Source organism: Crocodylus porosus, unplaced genomic scaffold (genome assembly GCF_001723895.1).
Source record: "Crocodylus porosus isolate Cpor-Errol unplaced genomic scaffold, CroPor_comp1, whole genome shotgun sequence".
NCBI classification, from domain to species: domain Eukaryota; kingdom Metazoa; phylum Chordata; order Crocodylia; family Crocodylidae; genus Crocodylus; species Crocodylus porosus.
In genome coordinates this window covers 119,166,365-119,184,913 of record NW_017728943.1, presented here as the reverse complement: position 1 = coordinate 119,184,913, position 18,549 = coordinate 119,166,365, and the positions used below count along the sequence as shown (strand labels likewise).

The 18,549-nt window shown below is 42.1% G+C and overlaps 1 protein-coding gene across 2 annotated transcripts in view; it reads left to right on the top strand.

Annotated features, from left to right (window-relative positions):
- The first annotated feature begins 536 nt into the window (after window positions 1-536).
- The window catches only part of CCDC170 (coiled-coil domain containing 170), a 113,873-nt gene continuing 95,860 nt past the window's right edge, over window positions 537-18,549 (top strand). The window contains exons 1-4 of one of the 2 annotated variants that reach the window (XM_019550070.1): window positions 537-690; window positions 5,239-5,315; window positions 10,465-10,492; window positions 17,859-17,990. In XM_019550070.1, the coding sequence (XP_019405615.1) occupies window positions 541-690; window positions 5,239-5,315; window positions 10,465-10,492; window positions 17,859-17,990 (387 nt within the window). In that variant the 5' untranslated portion in view covers window positions 537-540. Of the gene's footprint in view, window positions 691-4,879; window positions 5,316-10,464; window positions 10,493-17,858; window positions 17,991-18,549 lie in introns of those variants that run through there. The other variant, XM_019550068.1, reaches the window with a different exon arrangement.

Sequence of the window (18,549 nt, the reverse complement as noted above, 5' to 3'; positions counted from 1 at the left end):
ACTGCATGTATTGGTGTTTGGAGCTGTGCTAGTTTTTGGGAGCTGTCTGTGGGGAGGTCGTCTTCCTCCACCACCCTTTTTTTTTTAATGATGCACTCGTGGCCCACGTTTAAGGTAAACCTCAGCTTCCCAGGGAATTATTCCACTGCAGGGGCAGCGCCCATTGCAGCTGCAGAAGGGGCAGGCAGAAGGCTGGCGGAGCTGGTCAGGAGTGCAATGCACTCTCCCGTCGGCCTCAACCACCTGTGAGGCCGTGCGGGGGGGGAGGGTGAAGCCTGGAATGGGCTCTCCCTTCGGCCTCAACCACCTGAGGCCGCGCTGGAAGGGGGGGAGCCTGGAATGTGTTCTCTCTTCGGCTTCAGCCACCTATGAGGCCGGAGGGGGGAGCCTGGAATGTGCTCTCTCTCTTCGGCCTCATATCTCGGCGACGAGATTTGCAGGCTTCTCGCGAGACTTGCAACGCAGGCTCGCTGTCCCTGAAGTGTATACGCGTTGCCATGGGGATCTCGGCCGGGCCGGCGTTCGGGGCGCGCGGCGGGCATGAGCCGCTCTAGTAGCAGCAGCGGTAGCGGCAGCGGCAGCGGCGGGAACTGGCGGGTGGGCTCCGCCGCCGCCTCCCGGCTCATAGACGTGACTAGCAACGCGGCGCTGCTGCCCTGCGCCGCGGCGGCTGTACCCCTAGCGCCCGAGGTACCTGGCCCCTGCCTGCGCCGGGATGCAGCTCTCTGCGGTGCAATGCAGCGTCAGTGCCTGACGGGCTGGATCCAAGCAGGGAGGAGAAAGAAGGCGGCGGGGGAGGGACGGGAAAGGCTCAGGGGTCGGGTAGCAGCTCCTCGTCCCTGCACTGAGCCGGCGAGGCTCTGGGCCCCCTTCTTTCACGCCCTGTGCCCCCTCTCCGTGCGGAGGCAGCAGCAGCAAGGGAGCCTGCGGGGGTGGGGGAACGACTTCGGTTTCTCTTTTTATGCAACTCAGGGATGCTGCCCCATTGCCCTTCTTTGGAGAGGAGCAATGGCGCCTCTGGCAGCGGGGTGATCTGTGGTTCTCAACCTTTTGTGTACCAGGACCCATTTGTAAACGTGGATGCCCAGTCCCAACACAGTGCCCCTCACTCCCAACCTGCTGCCCTCTGCCCCCAGTGTGTGGGCTAGGGGGGGGCTCCAAGCAGCCCCTCACAGGCTGGAGCTCTGCCAGCCTGCAAGGGAAAAGCCACCATTTTTCTCCTTGAAAGGAGAAACCATTTTTAAAGTTTGTTTGCCACCCTTTCATATATTCTTGAGACCCACTTTTGGGTCACGGCCTATGGATTGCCCTAGGTGACTTCTGGAGGTCCCTCCCAGCCCTGCTTCTCTGTCATGGGCCATTACCTGCCTCTTTCCCCAGCCCTTCTGGTGGCAGGCAGCAGCCACTGCGCAAGCCCCTTTTTTTGGTGGGGGGGAGAGGGGCTTCTACATAGCTCTGCTGCCACAGCCTGAAGTGCATCTTGGAAAGGCACCTGCTGCCAAGTGGGCTGCTGCAGCTGACAGAAGGTGCAGGCAGGTCTGTGCTTGCCTTCTGATGGCAGCAGAAGCCCCTTTTCCACTCAGCAGTGTTGATTCTACTTGGCTGGCAGAAAGGAACGGTTTGGGGCTGGGAGCACTGGCATCTAGAGCTCTGCTGTGTAGGATTGAGGACCTGCACTGAGCACCTGGATGGCTCTGACCTCTGTTAAACACTTGCTTTGTGCTACACTGTAGGGTCCCAGTGAATGTTCTGACTTCCTGCTCTTCATTTTAGCAAATGCTTCACTAATCCAACACCCTGTTACGCTCTATCTAAATAATCCAGGGGTGGGCAAAATGTGGCCCAGGGGCTGCAGCCCGCCAGGCTATTCTGTCCAGCCTGCGGGGCCCCCAAAAATTTGGAAAATTAATATTTATCTGCCCTTGGCTGCCTGTTGTGCAGTCCTCGATGGCTTGCCAAAACTCAATAAGTGGCCCTCCACCCAAAATAATTGCCCACCCCTGACGTAACGTATTAAAATAACTGCTCCCTCCCAAAACTATAGCTGTGATGGGAATTTGTCTCTCCAGGGGCCACAGAGTTTCCTGATGTGGGGAGTGTCATAACTTGGAGACGTTCTTGGATAAGACCCTTAGTTTGCAGTTGATGGAAGCCCCTTCTGTCTAGTGGGTGATGTAGCAGTTCTCAAACTGCAGTGAATCTGCAATGTAAGAACCCTTGGCCTTTCCAAAGTTGAATCAAAGTCATGTGGAATTCCTTTGCCCCTTTGGAGCCTCCCTAAGCATCTGGCTGTGTTAAATCAGCCTAGCTAGGGTACACTTTTATTCCCACATCATATTTCTGAAGATTTTTTTTTCTAGTTGGTAGACACTAGATTGATCCAAATGTCAAAACTGAAATAAAACATTTTTTTATTTTTTCTATTTTCTATTTTTTTTTCTTAGGATAATTCTAGTTAAAAAGCATTAGCAAACTTTTGGGGGAAAAATCCACAGTCTGGTGCCCAGTTTGCATATAGAAAAACTGCTGTGGTGGAAGACAAAGCAGTGCATTTTTATTTATGCTTTTATGTATCTGAGGTGAGGACATTAATTTGGCAAACTTTAAACAAAGTCAGAAAATTCGATAACCACTAGTCTAAAGCCTCCATCCTACTTTTTCTAGTAGGGTTACAATTTCTAACTCCTGCAAAAGTGGCTCTTTTGATTATTTAGCCACTTTACAGCATTATCTTTCCTCTTTAGCATGTATGGAAATCCCATAAACAGGTCACATGTCAGTTTTATATGCCTAGAAGGAAAAGTAATGCCTTGCTTCTTATTTATTTTTTCATTTCTATGAAGGATAACTGATCATAATGATGGGAGATAATGGTGCAAATCATCCTTTTTTTTTCAAATTTTAGTTTTATTTCACCATTTAATCTATTTCAGCAGCTGCCACACATAATTCTCTGCAAAGTGATAGAGTTGTTCGCTTCAGTGATATTTAAATACATTTCAAATGGCCATTAGAGTTTATCTTTACAAATTCAAGGACAAAAGTGTTCTTGTTAAATGTTGCAAAAGGGAGTATCTCTGGTGTATCAGGAATTTACTGTTATCTGAAGTTTTCTTCTCTATATTTCTCTCTTCTAACTCATTCCTTTGAAACTGTGGTTTGATGGCTTTGATCTGAAGTCAAAGGGGAGTCTCAAGGCTATTGAGACTGGACTATCCAACCACTTTCTTTTTAAAGTAATAGCAAAAAAAGGTCACCAAGGCAAAAGTTCACCTTTTTAACAATGCCTTATTTAATAGGGAAAATAGCTATTAGTAGAGTGAGTAGCTGTCACCTGGCGTAGTTTAATACTGAAAACCTATTTTTGAATTGGAGAAAAGTGTTATGTTCCTTCATTAAACTTACACTTTTTAACATTCCAAGGCCCACTACCATTTAAGTAAATACAGCTCTTTCAACCTGTTACAGAGCCGTTTTTAGAAACAATTTTTAAGTGTTAGAATCAGGGTCCAAGTGTGAGAGGGCCCAGAGGAGGGCTACCCACATGATCCAGGGACAACAGGGCAGACCCTACAATGAGACTGTGGGACCTGAACTTGTTCAGCCTTCACAAGAGAAAGCTGAGGGGGGACCTGGTGACCACCTATAAACTCACTAGGGGGGACCAGAAGGGTTTGGGAGAGACCTTGTTTCCCCTCACGCCCCTGGCATAACAAGGAATAACGGCCACAAGTTGTTGGAGAGTAGGTTTAGATAAGACATCTGTAAGAACTACTTCACAGTCAGGGCGGCTAGGATCTGGAACCAACTTCCAAGGAAAGGGGTGCTGGCTCCTACCCTGGGGGTCTTTAAGAAGAGGCTTGATGACTACCTGGCTGGAGTCATTTGAGCCCAGTTTTTCTCCTGCCCAGGCAGGGGGTTGGATTTGAAGATCTACAAGGTCCCTTCTGACCCGACTTCTATGATTCTATGATTCTATGAATCAATGGTATTAAAAAATAAGGGGGAAAAAAGGTTTCTTGGGCTGAAAGTAGATAACTTATGAATGAACAACCAATTAAAAATAATGTACTTTTATGAATATGCATAAAAATGGTGGAAATTGATGGTGTAAGTTGACGATCACATCCTGTGCCTTGCTGTGTTCTCTGTAAGATCAGATCAGTCACAGTTATCACATACATGTCTATTATCTGTTCCATATAATACAAGATATGAAAGGCATAGTACAGATAAGGCATTAGAATAGAATATTGGCATGGTATGAAAGTCCATCACCTTCACAGTCTCTTTTCTTACACATCGGTTAATAAAACAAATTTCTTCTCAAAGGCCTTTATAAATCAATCCATCCACTTCTAATAAACCCCCACCCCCCACAAACAAACAAGTAAAATTGCAAGGAGTGCATAGCAAATCGCTCCTTGTTCAGTCATGTACTATTGCTGCATTTAATTTCACCCACCTTTGTCTGGATGTGGCCAGATCCTTAAGGGACAAGAGTGTGATTTGTTTGGTTACCTGTAGGGGTCAACCGAACTTGAGGAGGTGGCCAGCTGATTTTGTGGGGAAATCACAAGGCCACCTGCCACTTTCATGGGCTAGTCAGGGCACCCAGCCCCATTTGGTTGATGGGCCCTGCCCCTTTCTGTTGTTTGGCTGTGAAGGCTGTCCATCATATGGCCCCACCCTTGCTGCTGATTGGTGGAGAGGGGTGGGGGCGGCATGACAGGTAGCCCTCAGACAATCAATGGCAAGGCGGGGGGGCGGCAGGCATCTTTGGCTCCCCCTTGTTGGTGGGGCTAGGGAGTTGTTTGACTGGGCTGCTGTGCCATGAGCACTGCTGGTTCCCTCTGGGGAGCCAGCATTTTATTTCCAGCAAGTTTTCTTTTTGGTTTTTTTTTTTTTTTGCGGGTTTTGCAGACATTGCCTGATTTCGTGGGCAATGCTGGATCTCAGTAGGTCCCTATTTATGTGTAAAGCACATTCAACAATGTTTCAAAATAATTACAAGTAACAAATCTTGGCTTTTTAAAAACATTTATTTGTATAACTGTTGAGACGAAGCACCAGGGGGACCCATTTCCTTAAATTTTATTCTGTTACTACAACTCCTAAATAAGTAAGTCTTACCAGAATTTGCAAGTGGTTATAAAAGCTAAAATGCCACTTTTCTGATAAATGGTTTGAGATAACCTCCTTCCTTAACCATACTGAATACAGATTTATTATAATTAGGTCCAAGATCAGTTCACTGGAACTGACAGACAAATGGAAGAAGGAGAGAATGTATCTGTTACTTGTAATGTTACAAGGTAAGAAAAAGTTTGATTGCAATGTTATTTTTCTCATTCAAAAACTGGTGACTGAGGCAAATCATCAAATAAACAGAACTGGATAATGATTCTTGTCTCTCAATGATCATTTTAATGATTACAGCAGAAGTGGGGTGGGTATAGGTATATTCAGGAGAGAAATACAAAAAATACCAGAAATAATTAATTTTATTTAGTTGGAGTGTTTTCTTTAGAGACTACTGTCATTTTCTTGAAACAAAGTATGTTTGGGAAAAAAATACACAGATGCACAACAAATAATTAAAAGTTTGACAGGAATTGCAGAGGGAAAAATCAGCAGAAATTCAGGTCACTTTGGAAAGAAGACTTAACAAAGGGTGAGTGAACTTTATTAGGATGGAGATAGAGAAAAATGATCAAACCTTTGTTTACAGCCTTTTCCGAGAAGAAAGCTGTATTATCAACAATTTAAAAACAAATAAGCCAACATTATTTGACACTCTTTAGTGTTGCCAATCCTTGCAGTTTTGTTGCAAGGCCAATAATTTTTGGTGGTTTCCTAAAAGCCCTCATTTCTGGAGTCAAGTAGTTAAACAAGAATCTCAACTTTAATATTTTTGAATAAATCTCTAGCCTTCCTGGTTTGCTAAGGAAGATTTGAAAATGTGACATGAGTATCTTCACCAAGACCAGAAACCAGAAGGAAGAGTGTACCGAATTTTTTACAACTTCATGATTCCAAACGAATCTTGCAGTTTGTTAAAGTTTATGATTTTTGAATCCTGGTGGTTGGCCATACTGTGTAATATGCCAAGAATTCTTTCTTTGCTTCAGAAAAGTACTTTAAATAAGGCAAAACTTTATTTTGGTCAGTGTTTCTCAGACAGTATTGTATGCAGTGTGGGCTGTAGTCAGGTGTTAGATGGGTTGGTTAACAAATTAGAATCCACTGTTGTTACATTTATTTAAGATTACATGGGATGAAACACTAATTTTTTTGATGCGATCAGCTAGATTTTAAAGCCTGGGAAGTGCTTGTCTAGATTTGCTAGTATTAATATTGTTGTTTTTACTTTAATCTCAAACATTTTAGGTGAGATTATCACCTCCTTGTCTGCCTTCTGTGCACTGGATAAAATGGATGAAGCTGTGTAAAGGGGTACTTAGAGGTCGAGGGTCCAGCTGGATGAGGAAGAATTCTCCTGGCACAGGAACAGAAAGAGACAGCTGTAGGGGCTGAGGAAAACAGTTGCAGACTGTCCTTCAGGACCCTCCCTCACAAACCCTCTTTTTGGGGTGGGGCCACAGCATGTAGCACTTTCAACATTTTCTGGACAGCACTGTTACCATAGGTATGCAGGGACAGGCTTCTGGAATTTAGACACTTTCCCTACTCCCAAATCAGTTCAGGCTCCATGTGGTACCAGAATGTCTTAGCTCTCATCCTCAGGGCTGTGAATTTTGTCCTGTCTGTCTCAGAGGTACAGCTCAGACTCTCACTTCTTGTATTTGACCTAGCTGGTGTTTGGAGGCTGTATTAGTGATCCAGCTGGTATGGCAGATAACTTTGCTTCTTCAGTTAGCAAATCCTGATCATTATCTTACTTATGTATGTGTAAACTAGGAGTAACTGTACTGAAGTTTATGATTTGGTACTGAAACATACCAGTGAAAGTGAAATTAGAATCAAGCCTGGGAGCCAAGACTGCTAGAAACTTGCAGGGCTCTGCCATAGACGTCTGGTGTGTCCAGATCACTTTATTTCTCATTACTTTATTTTCCCCAGGTATGAAGTGGGGGTAAAAATCCTGATCTAGCTTACAGGGATGTTGTCAACAGGACAGGCTAAAAAAAAAAGATTGAAACATGATTTTCCCTATGAAAAATGGATTTAGACCAAACATTTTTTTACATAAAAATGTTTTTCAATAATTCTTTTTTGTTTTTGAGAGAGAGAGAGAGAGACAAAATCCCAACTTTGGAAACTGGAGAATTGAAGTTTTTCAGTTTTTTACAATTGGCTAAAAGTGCTTTGTTTTTGTTTCCTTCAGCCCTCATTAGACACCAATTATATGGGAAGACTAGGAAAAGCCAAAAAATTCTTGAGGAAAAAAAGCAAAAATACCTCAAAACCCAATGACAGTTTTACATGAAATGAAAACATAACTTTGGAATTTATATTGGAATTGTATATACTAATATGTTAGTTGTAAGATGATGTTTATACAGTGTTTTGAGATATTCAGGTATGAAATGGTGCTTGAAAAATACATAATTTTATCCAAAATGGAAATAGGGGCTCTCTGGTTTACTTCCAAACAGTCCCACAGTTTTATCTTTTGTCTTCATCTAGTAGCACGCTTGAATAAGTAATAATCAGTCATCAGTTTGTATCTCTACGCAGAAGGTTTCATTTATCTGAAGGGTGACTTGCAAAGCTTTTAGAAGGGAGAGACTGTTGAATCCATGTCTTTGTATGCACATGAAAAATTTCCAAGAAAAATGTGTTTTGAAAAAAAATACTCTCAAATATTCTTTTTGCATCCAGCATTCAAGTATGGAGTTCTGCTTTTCCTCTCTAGGTGTTGTTGATATCATGAATCCCTCTGCTGGTGTTATGATTGTCAGCCTAGAGACAGTATGGGAGTGGGAAACCAGACTGAAAGAAAAGTCAACCAGCTTTTATGCTCTATCATACAGTTCCTTAAACTTCATGTACAGTCTTACTTTACATCCAGCGGGACACAAAATGGCTTATAAATATAAATATTTATATTCCATAGTGCACAAAGTAAGACTGATGTAAATCTTAGAGCATAACAAACACTGAATACAAGGTGCCTTTTCTAGCTCCTTGGACAAGCTTTCTTTTTCAGTACTAATCCATATTGTCAGCTGGTGGTAGCCTACTTCATACAGACATGCTAGTGTGAAAAAGAAGTTAGTGACTGCAGTTCAACAACTTGGAGCTGCTAAAGGTCATAACATGTAAAACTATAATAAAATAAGTGTTAACTTTATGTAGTTTTTCATTTACACGGAAAATTGGGGTGTTGTTTTCCTTTATAAAACAGATTTTATTTTAACTCTAATGCATAAAATGTTGATACTTTTTAAATCTGTACATGTGATGTTGCTTATTGACAGCTGTTTATTCCTCTCTGAGGATTCTCCTGAGCTTATTTTGGAGTTAAGGCCTGGTCTATACTGCAACATTTTGCCCACAGAAGTTGACCTTTGTCACCACAGGTTTGTCTGTGACTGCATACAGATTTGATGCAAATCAGTGAAACTCCTGAATAAAAGTAGCTTTCCAAATAACACAAGCCCTCAGCTGATACGCAGCTGCCAATAAAATGCCAGTTTGACATGCCCGTTCTTATTTTCTACGGACAGAACCCTTCACAGTGAGAATATGCAGCACTAGCAAAAGCAGCAAAGTATGTATGCTTCCTTGCAACACGGCAAATGTCTTAGCACTCACACCTGCTGCAAGACAACTGTTGTCTTGTTTCTATAGAGCTAACTGTAGTTTCCTTAGTCAGCTAAAGGAAAACAGCAGGTGGAAGGAAAACTTTTTTACACGGGAGGTTGGGAGAATGCTGTCTGAATGGAGTTCCTAGTCTAGTTGTGAGACCTAATCAGGAATTCTGTTTTCAGAACCTGCCTTTCTACTTTCAGTAGTTCAGATTCAATGAACTGGCCTATTTTTAGAGACAAAATTTCAATAAAACACTTTACAATTTGTCCTCAGATGTTTACTACTTCCTCAAAGTTGTTAGGCTTTAGAAGAATAATGGAGTTGCATAGCAGCTACCTAAAATTGCTTCTCTAGCAAGAGTCTCAATATAAAAAAAATCCAGGGTTTGTCTCATCATAAATAGATGGAAGCTAAAATCTTTCCTACATCCTAAAAGAACATTTTTGTTTCTTTGTGTAAATTGTTAAAGAGTTTTGAAAGTGATCTTTCTAAAGCAGGCACTGATTATTTCATGAGAGTGAGAAATACAGTTAGATCATAGATAACAGCTGTTAATAGTAGATGGAGTTTCAGGCTGTAGCTACAGCCCATCTGAAAAGATAAGCTCCTTCATCCTGCAACTGAAACCTTGAAGACTGAGTCTGATAGAACTCACTGATTTTTATGAGGGCTCAGGACATTTAGAAGGTTCTGCCTTTATATGTTGAATTGGATGTTCAGAATCTAAGTATTATTTTTTTTCTTGATTTATTAGTCAGAGAAACACTTAGGAAACAACAAGAAGTTTCTCCAAGCAGTCTTGAAATTTTTTGTCACTCTATATCTAATCAGTTTTACCCATATTAATTCCTTTGTAGAATGAGACCCTTTTAATGTATGTAAGCAGCCACGGACATTAATTTACCAACTCATGAAGACCCTTTGTTAAGTAAGAATCTGCTATGATGTTGAGATTGATTGAAAGTAAATCTCTGACTTAACTCTTCTATTCAATTTTTTGTCCTCTGTATTCAATTTATTTGTAGCAAGGCCTTAATGATTTCAAATCAAAACAAATCAAGGTCCCAGTGCATTTACCTACTAAGCCCCTGGGAGGGAGAAGAGGATGAAGGAAATATGGAAGAGGAGGGAGCAGTTAGGAAGGAGTCTTCATTTAAAGAAATAAACACAATTTAAAGATGGGGTGGGGAAAGTGGGAAGGAGGAAATGGCTGCAGTATATGATAAGAGCTCAAGGTTAAAGTCAATCCACAACACAATCATTTTACTGATGGTTGTTTTTTCCTTAGGGGTTAGGAAACAGGGAAAGAAGCAGGGATTGAGTTGGAGGGAGAAGAGGATGAAGGAAATATGGAAGAGGAAGGAGCAGTTATGTATGTGATTGGAGTGGACACCATAGCCAAAAAATTTAGGAGAAAATGTCTATGGTAAGAGGTGGAAGATGAGGATTCAAAAATGAATGATGAGTGTGCATAAATTCTGGCTATAGTAAGAGTGGTTTCTGGAGTCTCCCTTAGGCTCTTGAGGAAGCTCTGCATACCCTTGTAGTGCCCTGCTGTTATGCCTTTATTTTTTGATGGAACTCTAAGAAGAAACAGATTAATAGGACAGATCTATAAGAATTCTCAGATACACTTTAGTATTACATCAGGTATTTTTAATCCCTTTTTTCCCACTTGTTTTGCAGAAACAAAGGAAGAACAGAGTTACAGAAGGTCAGTGTGTTTTGTATTGTGACAGCATACATTCACTAAGTACTTTTCAGAAGAAAATGCAATCCCTTTCCTGAGTATCACACCATCTGACGACAGTGTAGTGGGGGTGGATGGGGAGGGAAAGGCATTGTGCTCAGAAGTCAGTTGGGATGATGGTGAACAGTTGTCTTACTGTTTTTTTTTCCACGTGCGTATATCTGTTTTCACTAATAATTGGGATTTTGGGTGATGGTTGGATTGAAATGTGACAGAACAGTGGCAGGATGGAGATCTGTAAATAGTGAGAAGAGAAAGGAGAATGAAAGTATGATGGGCAGAGGGAGTGGCAGTGGGCAGCTGGAGGGTGTTGAGGAGAGGAATTCTTCATGTGATCCACTTTGTTTAGAACGTGCTGGAATCCTACATAAAAGTGAGACAGACAAAGGTGAATAGTGTGGCAGATGCAGCCTGCTAAATTCTTCCAGGCTTAAGTTAGGTGCAAGTGATTCTGTGGGACAAGAGACGTAGGACAGAGAGGTTTACATTTTTGTTGCTAGTAGTAGTTATATTTAAACTAAAAGAGTGTGCATAAATTCTTTTCAGGATTGGTTGTATATGCAGGGAAAGGATCAACTTGCAAATGCTTGTTTATCCTCTTTTTACCCAAAGTAATAAAGCAAATGAAGAAAAGGTACAGCATGTGAGAAGGCTTTGCTTGGGTGCTGCTGCTCATTGTTTCTGAATTTTATTGATTTCATTTTGTTAGCATGAAGCCTGCAGAGCACAGAGTAAATGGTAGATTTGAGACATTAAACATTTTCACTTTTCCAGTCTTAGCTTGGTTAACGCTGGATTCAGGGGTGTTTGCTCTGCTTAAACATATTTGTTTTAAAGCTAGCCACATTGCTTATGATTAGCTGTTTGGTACAGGCTTGTGAATGCTACCTGGCAAAATACAGGAGAAAAACATATAACGTTGCACAAATACAGATGCTCAGCCCAAAACATCTATTTAATTGTTACACAAATGCAAATACTCAGCTCAAAACATCTCATATGAATACACAGGAAACATGAAAATGTTGCCATTCCAAGTCTCTGGGTGGTTAAGGACTAGAGGTACCAAGACATTTAAGCATCTAAAGATGCAGATAGGCATGTAGTGGACTTTAGAAAAGCACAAAAAAGAGTTGTTGGATACTAACTTGCACCAACTTCAGTGGGAGTTAGACCTGCTTTTGTACTTTTGTAAATTCCCACTTGGTGCTGATCTGCATATTAAAACATATTTATAAATTATGGGCTTTAACTGAATATGTCAGGTTTTAGATGCTCAGGGGACAGGAATTTTTTTATTATTACTGAAATCCTTGCTGAGGATCATAAATCTTCTTTATTGCCCTTATGTTGTGCTTTATTCTGAAGAAAAGATACAGTAATAGGAAACTCATTCTAGACAGGTGTTTCTCCCATTGAATTTTGGGAGGCTATGCTGTAAAGATACAATCTCTGCTCCAGAGAGCATAAACTCTAAATATATTACGTTAGACAACCAATAGAGTAAAACATAAAGGAAGATCAGGATTTGGAGAAATGGTACAGTATAAGAAGTAGCAATTGGAGAAATGGTATATTATAATAAGTATCAGTAAAAGTAACTACAGGATGTTGGGAAATCAATGTGTCTTCCAACCAAAAGGGAATGTAATATAATATATGTGACAGCTTGGATCATACTTAGTGAATGAGTAGAAACTCCTTGTGTGAGGGTGAAAGTTCCTCAACTGTTTCTGGCCATGATTGAGGACCCAGGAGTGATCTTATTGATGTTTAATGCAGTGTCGAGGGGGTATTGCTAGGTTGAAAACAAGATAACGTGTATAGCAGGCTTACCTTTTTGGGGTTTGGGTTGAGTCCCAGGCTCGAGGGTCTGCTGTTTGATTGGTGGAGCCTGCCCACCAACCCGGAGGCAGCGCAAGTGAAGCAATGCCCTGCCCTTTTCCAAAGGGAGGGGGCAAGGAGCATCTGGACCTGGATCAGAAATGCACCAGCCAGATCCGGAGAACTTTGGGGGTGGAGCCCCTGAGAAGTATAAAAGAGAAGCATGCTCAGCATGCTGGGGAGAGATGGCAAGGGATAGCAAGGAGAGAGGAGCTCCAGAGATGGCTGTCCTTGGGATCCTGCTTGAGCTTCAGCAGGGTGCAAATTGGCACTTGGGCATCAGGCTCTAGGAGGCACTTGAGGCAGCTTGAGTCTGTGAACCTGGCAAATGGCTGGGCAGTCTGTATGCAGATTGGTACATGGAGAGCTGGCCTTGGGAGCAGCTCAAGGCTGCTCGGGCCCCACACAGTGTGCAGATCAGCACATGGAGAATCCACCCTGGGAGCAGCTTAGAGCTGCTCGGGCTTCACCCAGTGTGTGGGTTGGTGCACTGAGGACCTGCCTAGTTAGCCCTGGCCCTAGACCAAGTGAGCGGAGCCCCGCAGTGTGGCTCCACCTTTAACTAAAAGAGCCCTGGTGCTCAGAGCAGGGCCCAGGAAAGGGAGGACCCCCGGTATGAGACAGTGGAACAGTGGAACATGAGCGAGAAAGAGCCCTGGGCTGCCCAGTGCTGGTTGCCAGGCCACTGAGGAGACCTCAAGGCACTACTGGAGAGAGGCTCTTTCAGGATTGGCCTCCAGGGGATGAGCCTTTGCTGGTTCAGAAATGAAGCATGAGTTGATGGGGAAGCGGGCCCTGCAGGGAAGGTGGGCACAGGACACCTCTATTGCGGGAGGGATGTGTCCATATCCCAAGGCCCTAAAGGCGAGGGGAGGTACTGAGTGCACACCCTATTTAGGGTGATTGTTGTGTCAAGGTCTATATAGTTATGGGTATTCTTGAAGGCAGTTTATATGGTTTATATGTTCTTAATGTGTTAATATGTATATTTGTATTGTTACTTGGTAGGTCTAGGAAATAGTATTAACTTATTTGGGTTATATAAGTTGATTCACCATATATGTTTATCGTGTTGTAACCTCAACTATCTTGTTCAATGTATTAATTATTATATATTTGTAAGTTATATGGTTTATGTGAATTGTGGGATATTATATGTAGTGTCATATGCTAAGCTTTACTGTAAATATTTCTTGTTTTATCTTAAGTATTTATTATAGTAATAAATTGTATATAGTTAAGCACTCGGTCTCGGCCTGGCTTTGTAGAGAGGAGAGGGAACTGCTCTAGTAGCCGGCCTCTCCATCAGCACCCTGCTTGACCCCCGCCACTGTCATTGGAGGACAGGGCATACCCCCCTGGGTGTACCCAGGCTACATGTGGAAAGGATCATAGGAGTGATTCTGAGGGAGTGTATCTGCTGCTGCAGCTCCAGGTAGCAAGTTGGTATGGAAGGTATCTTGCCATGTTGTTTAGACAACCATATATCTGTAGTAACCTAGATGACTTTTTCTGCCTTCATCTGGTCAGGAAATTGTGACTATGTTTCTTTCTGATGTGGAGTTGGCTTTGTACAATGCCTTCTAAATTTATACTTTAATTCAATCTGGAAACTGAAGTTGATACAGAAATTAGCAGAAGCATGTTGTAGCTTATTAGTAAGCAAGTGATCATGTGGGCTGAAGTTTCTATTGATCTGTAGGTTTCTGGATGGAATTTCAGGTGGTAAGTCTGTCCTGTGAAGCCTTTGTGATTTGAAATATGACTCACCTCATTAGCACAGTTGGGATAAATGAAAGCCTATAAACTAGAGTACATGCTAGTAGAGAGTTCTTCATGAAGGCTCTTAGCCTTGGAATTACCTTCCACTTTGCTTCATCCTTGATCAGTATAGCCTGAGTGTGGTTAAGGAATGAAGCCTTACATACATCTATTTGTATAGGTGTTTGGCAAGGATGGAGGCTTGGGAAATTTGTGCCTGGGTGTAAATATTCATGTGGTAAGAGATGTATTTTGCAGAAGCTGATGTGGTTTTTGTCTTGTGGTTCCTTTTGTGTTTAGGCAGGGGTTGTCTTGTCATTTGGAATATATTTCAGTGATCTGTTGAGTCAACAGTTTAGCCTTTTGGAAAATATGATAATCCTACAAACTAAATTACTGGGCAGAGTTTTCTATGAAGATTTAATATTTTATGAGCAATTGTGTCAGTATTTGTTCTTTCAGCTCTAGAATACATTGTTTTCATTTGTGCACTTGTTTTATCCTCAAAAAAAACCAATTACTCAGGCCATTAACAGACTGTTTTACTTCTTATATGCACAATAATATCAATTACATTAACTTTTTAGATAGTTACTGAAGAGATACAGTGTTACCCTAAGATCTGTTTTTTTTCTAGTTTCTCCAAATCAGGGCCACATAGTTGAACAATAAGAACAAACTCTTTGTGGGTTACTACTGAGAGAGGCAAAGATTTCTTAGGGTGATATCTTTTATTGGACCAACTATGTAGCTGGGATAAAGTTAGATAAGCTTTTTGAATGCAAGACGTTCTTCATCAGGTCTCTGATCGTAGGAACCCAGACACAGCAGAAGGCAGGAGTAGCAGACAAACAGTTAGCAGAAGAAAAGAAAATGATTACTGGGAGATCAAGGCCTACGGAAGAATGTCTTGTATTCCAAAGCTCGTCTTACTTTATTTGAACTACATAGCTGGTCCATGTGAAATCCCTGGCTCTTGTATAACTTCTGGACTATCATGGTTACAACACTGCTCTTACACTACTGGGTTAAGAGTGATATTTGGCTGTCATCGCTTTGGTGCCATGGAACTGTATACATATTCAAGTTCTGGCAATCCAGGTCAGGACAGTTGCCATCCCTTGGTTAGGAGTGGAAACTTATCCATTGTAGGCCTCTGAGAAAACAAAGAGAAATAAAAGGAAAAGAAGAACATGGAAACAGAGTAAGAACAAAATAACTAGTCCCAGAGAACTCACCTTCCTTCTACAGCCTTGAACAGTCTGGAGTGTGATGATACTTTTGCTAGTCAATTGGCAATGAACTCCTGAAAGTAATAGTTTGTAATAGTCCTGCCTACATCCACCTTTGGGACCTTGAGCATTCAATAAGGGTGGAAATAGGCTCTGCACTTTGTCAGAAATTGCCCCAACAGTCTGTCCTGTTTCCTCTTGAGTTGGGGTTCTCCTTTGTTCAGTCTTTTTCCAATCCTCACATGCCTTCAGGGTATGGTGAAGTGGAACTACTAGGCTCCAGAGTAACTCTCAACCCTATTTTTGTGTGGTGCAGGGTTTGTACACATGGCCTGTGACTACATGCGACAGTATTTCAGCTAAAAAGATGGAGCACATGAAGCTCGTGAGGGTTTAAGTAAGTTGTGGCCCTTGGGCCCCTACCCAGCTGTTGCTTCAGCAACACCAGACAGAATCTCTGGGTTCCCCCTCCTTCCTTTGTCTTTTGCTGCTTGCTCCTGCCCCAGTTGGTGGGGCAGCTTAGTGCCATGTGGCCCAGGGGGCTAAGGGCGAGCTTGGTGCCACATGGGCACATGGTGCAGCAGTGGGGGGGTTTGTATGCACAGTGGTGGGGGGGAGGGCAGGACATGTGGTGTGCAGCTTAGAGAGTCCATGGCTTTCCCTGGTGCAGCCTGCAGTCATGTGGCCACTGCCGCTAGGGAACTGCACAGCCCTGAGGTAGATGATTGTAGTTTTGTTTTGTATAAGTGCTCCATGCTGCCTATTCTTATTTTAATCCTTAGAACACTGATGTTTTTTGGCTGTCAATCAAAATGCATAGGAGAAAGTGGGTGTGTATGTGCCTATGTGTATGGGCACACATGCTCTGCATGGTATATTTCAGAGCCTTTATCACATTTACCTTTAACTTTTGCCTGCTTCAGCTGCACTCAGTATAGTTGCTTCCATTATACCTGCTAATCAGTCACTCCTAGTGTTTCTCAACACTCATCAATTATGTTTTTTTAAATGCCACAAACATTTTTTTCCCCATTTTCTCCTCTGATGTGGAGATAACCTGTAGCCTCAGAATAATTGCTCAGGTCAGAGTAGTCCTGCACTAATGACAGATTTTTATTCTGTGGGTATCCACACATTTTATGGAGTTATTCTTGAATAGTTGTCCCACTTTAGATTCAAGCCCTGCCTTACTCTGTATGAACATGCAAGTGTAAATAAGTCCCAAATATGGTTTCTCCTTCACAGGGAGTTACTCCTGGTTAACTCCATGTATGGATAGCTATAGTGGAATAAATCAGGAATAGTTAATCATCAGGGATACTATATGTACATAAGCTCCAAAACAGCCTTAACAGGAGTTCACTGTGCACATACCAGTGTGCTATTTGCTTTGCTGGCCAATATGTGATTTAGACTGCATCCTATCTCCTCCTTTGCCCTCGGAGTGTCTCCTGAGCAGCAACTGTGTTGTATTTGTTAAGAGGAGTACAATTTTCTTCCAGTTTGGCAGTAAAACTGATGGAGTTAGGGAAAAATACCTTATGTCTTCTTGTTCCTTGTGATCCCTGAATGAACTGAACACAATTCTATATTAAGGATGTTAGATACAATCTTATTTAGGGCATATTTTGTGGTTACTATTGCTTTATCTAGAGGGCCTGTTGCCAAGACCTCTATTTAGACATGAATTGGAATACTTACTTTTTGTTCCTCAGTTTGCTTTGTTTTCTCAATTAGATTAATCTTGTTTTATGTACAATAATTGGGCTTCCTGGGATAAGTGCTGCAAGCTGTTCTCAGAGAGCACAAAAACAAGACTCAGGGTTGAGAGCCTCCACCTCCGAAATAGAGGTGGAGGCATTAGCTGAATCCCTACCTTCATTGTCCTCATACTGAATTATAGGGTCGTCAGGGGAACAGGAAGGATGGGGATAGGGTGGATAGTTCCCTGACTTTAATATATTATATTTTGATGCTTTTAAATCTCTCATTCTACTTTTCTCCCTAACATACATATTTTTTTATTTTTGGGAATAGAAAGCTGTACACAATATCGGTATGCAGTATATTCCAGTATATGTGTATACTGAATACTGAAATAGTCATGCACAGGTAAGAGAAGGGAGTTGATATGGGGTAGACAACCTCAGTCTCTGGCCAAAGGTATTATATAATAATTCTTTGTCTTTAATTTTTAAACACGTAATAGCCACATATCACTGGTACTGGACTTTCCAATTTTAATAATGTTCAGGGTCAAATTATATAAAGAGATAAAACTTTTTGATTTGTATGGACTTGTACCTATCTAAACCATTTAGTATGCAGGAATACAGTATTTTGAGTATATGGTGGGGAGGGGTTAAGTTACTGAAGCAAACATATGCAGAAACAGAGATGTTCAGAAACATGATGCCTTAACTTTGCCCTTTTGTTTTGACTCTGCTACCCAGGGAGCTTATGATCACCTTCTTTCGGACATCCCTGTCATTCGAGAACAGATAAGTCGCTATCGGGCTGCAGCTGAAACCACACGTAGTGAACTTGCAGCACTTCTTGTGAAGTATGAATGCACCCAGTCAGAGGTATGGGAGGAGGTTGAAATTCTAAGAGTTATGTTCCTGTTAATGAGAGTTGTGCATATGCCATGTAGAGGGAGTACATCCACTAAATCTCTCTGCATAGAGTGTATCACTTTCTTATTGTTAATAAGTAAATACAGTATTTTACAATTCAAAACAATATTTCAATCTTTTGATTATCTAAGTGGCATTAACATTTATCAGGTCCAGGTCCCCTATACTTTCCTGTTGCTTTTAACATGCTTATTTTTCATTTGTATTTGTGAAGGAAGCTTCATAGTTTCATAGTTGGTAGGGTCGGAGGGGACCTGAGCAGATCATCAAGCCCGACCCCCTGCCATGGCAGGAAAGAGTACTGGGGTCAAAAGACCCCGGCAACGTATTTATCCAGCCTTCTTTTAAAGACGCCCAGGGTAGGAACCAGCACCACTTCTCTTGGAAGCTGGTTCCAGATCCTAGCCGCCCTGACAGTAAAGTAGCACCTCCTGATATTTAGCCTGAATCTACCCTCTGCCAGCTTGTGACCGTTATTTCTTGTCACTTTTGGGAGTGCTCGGGGGAA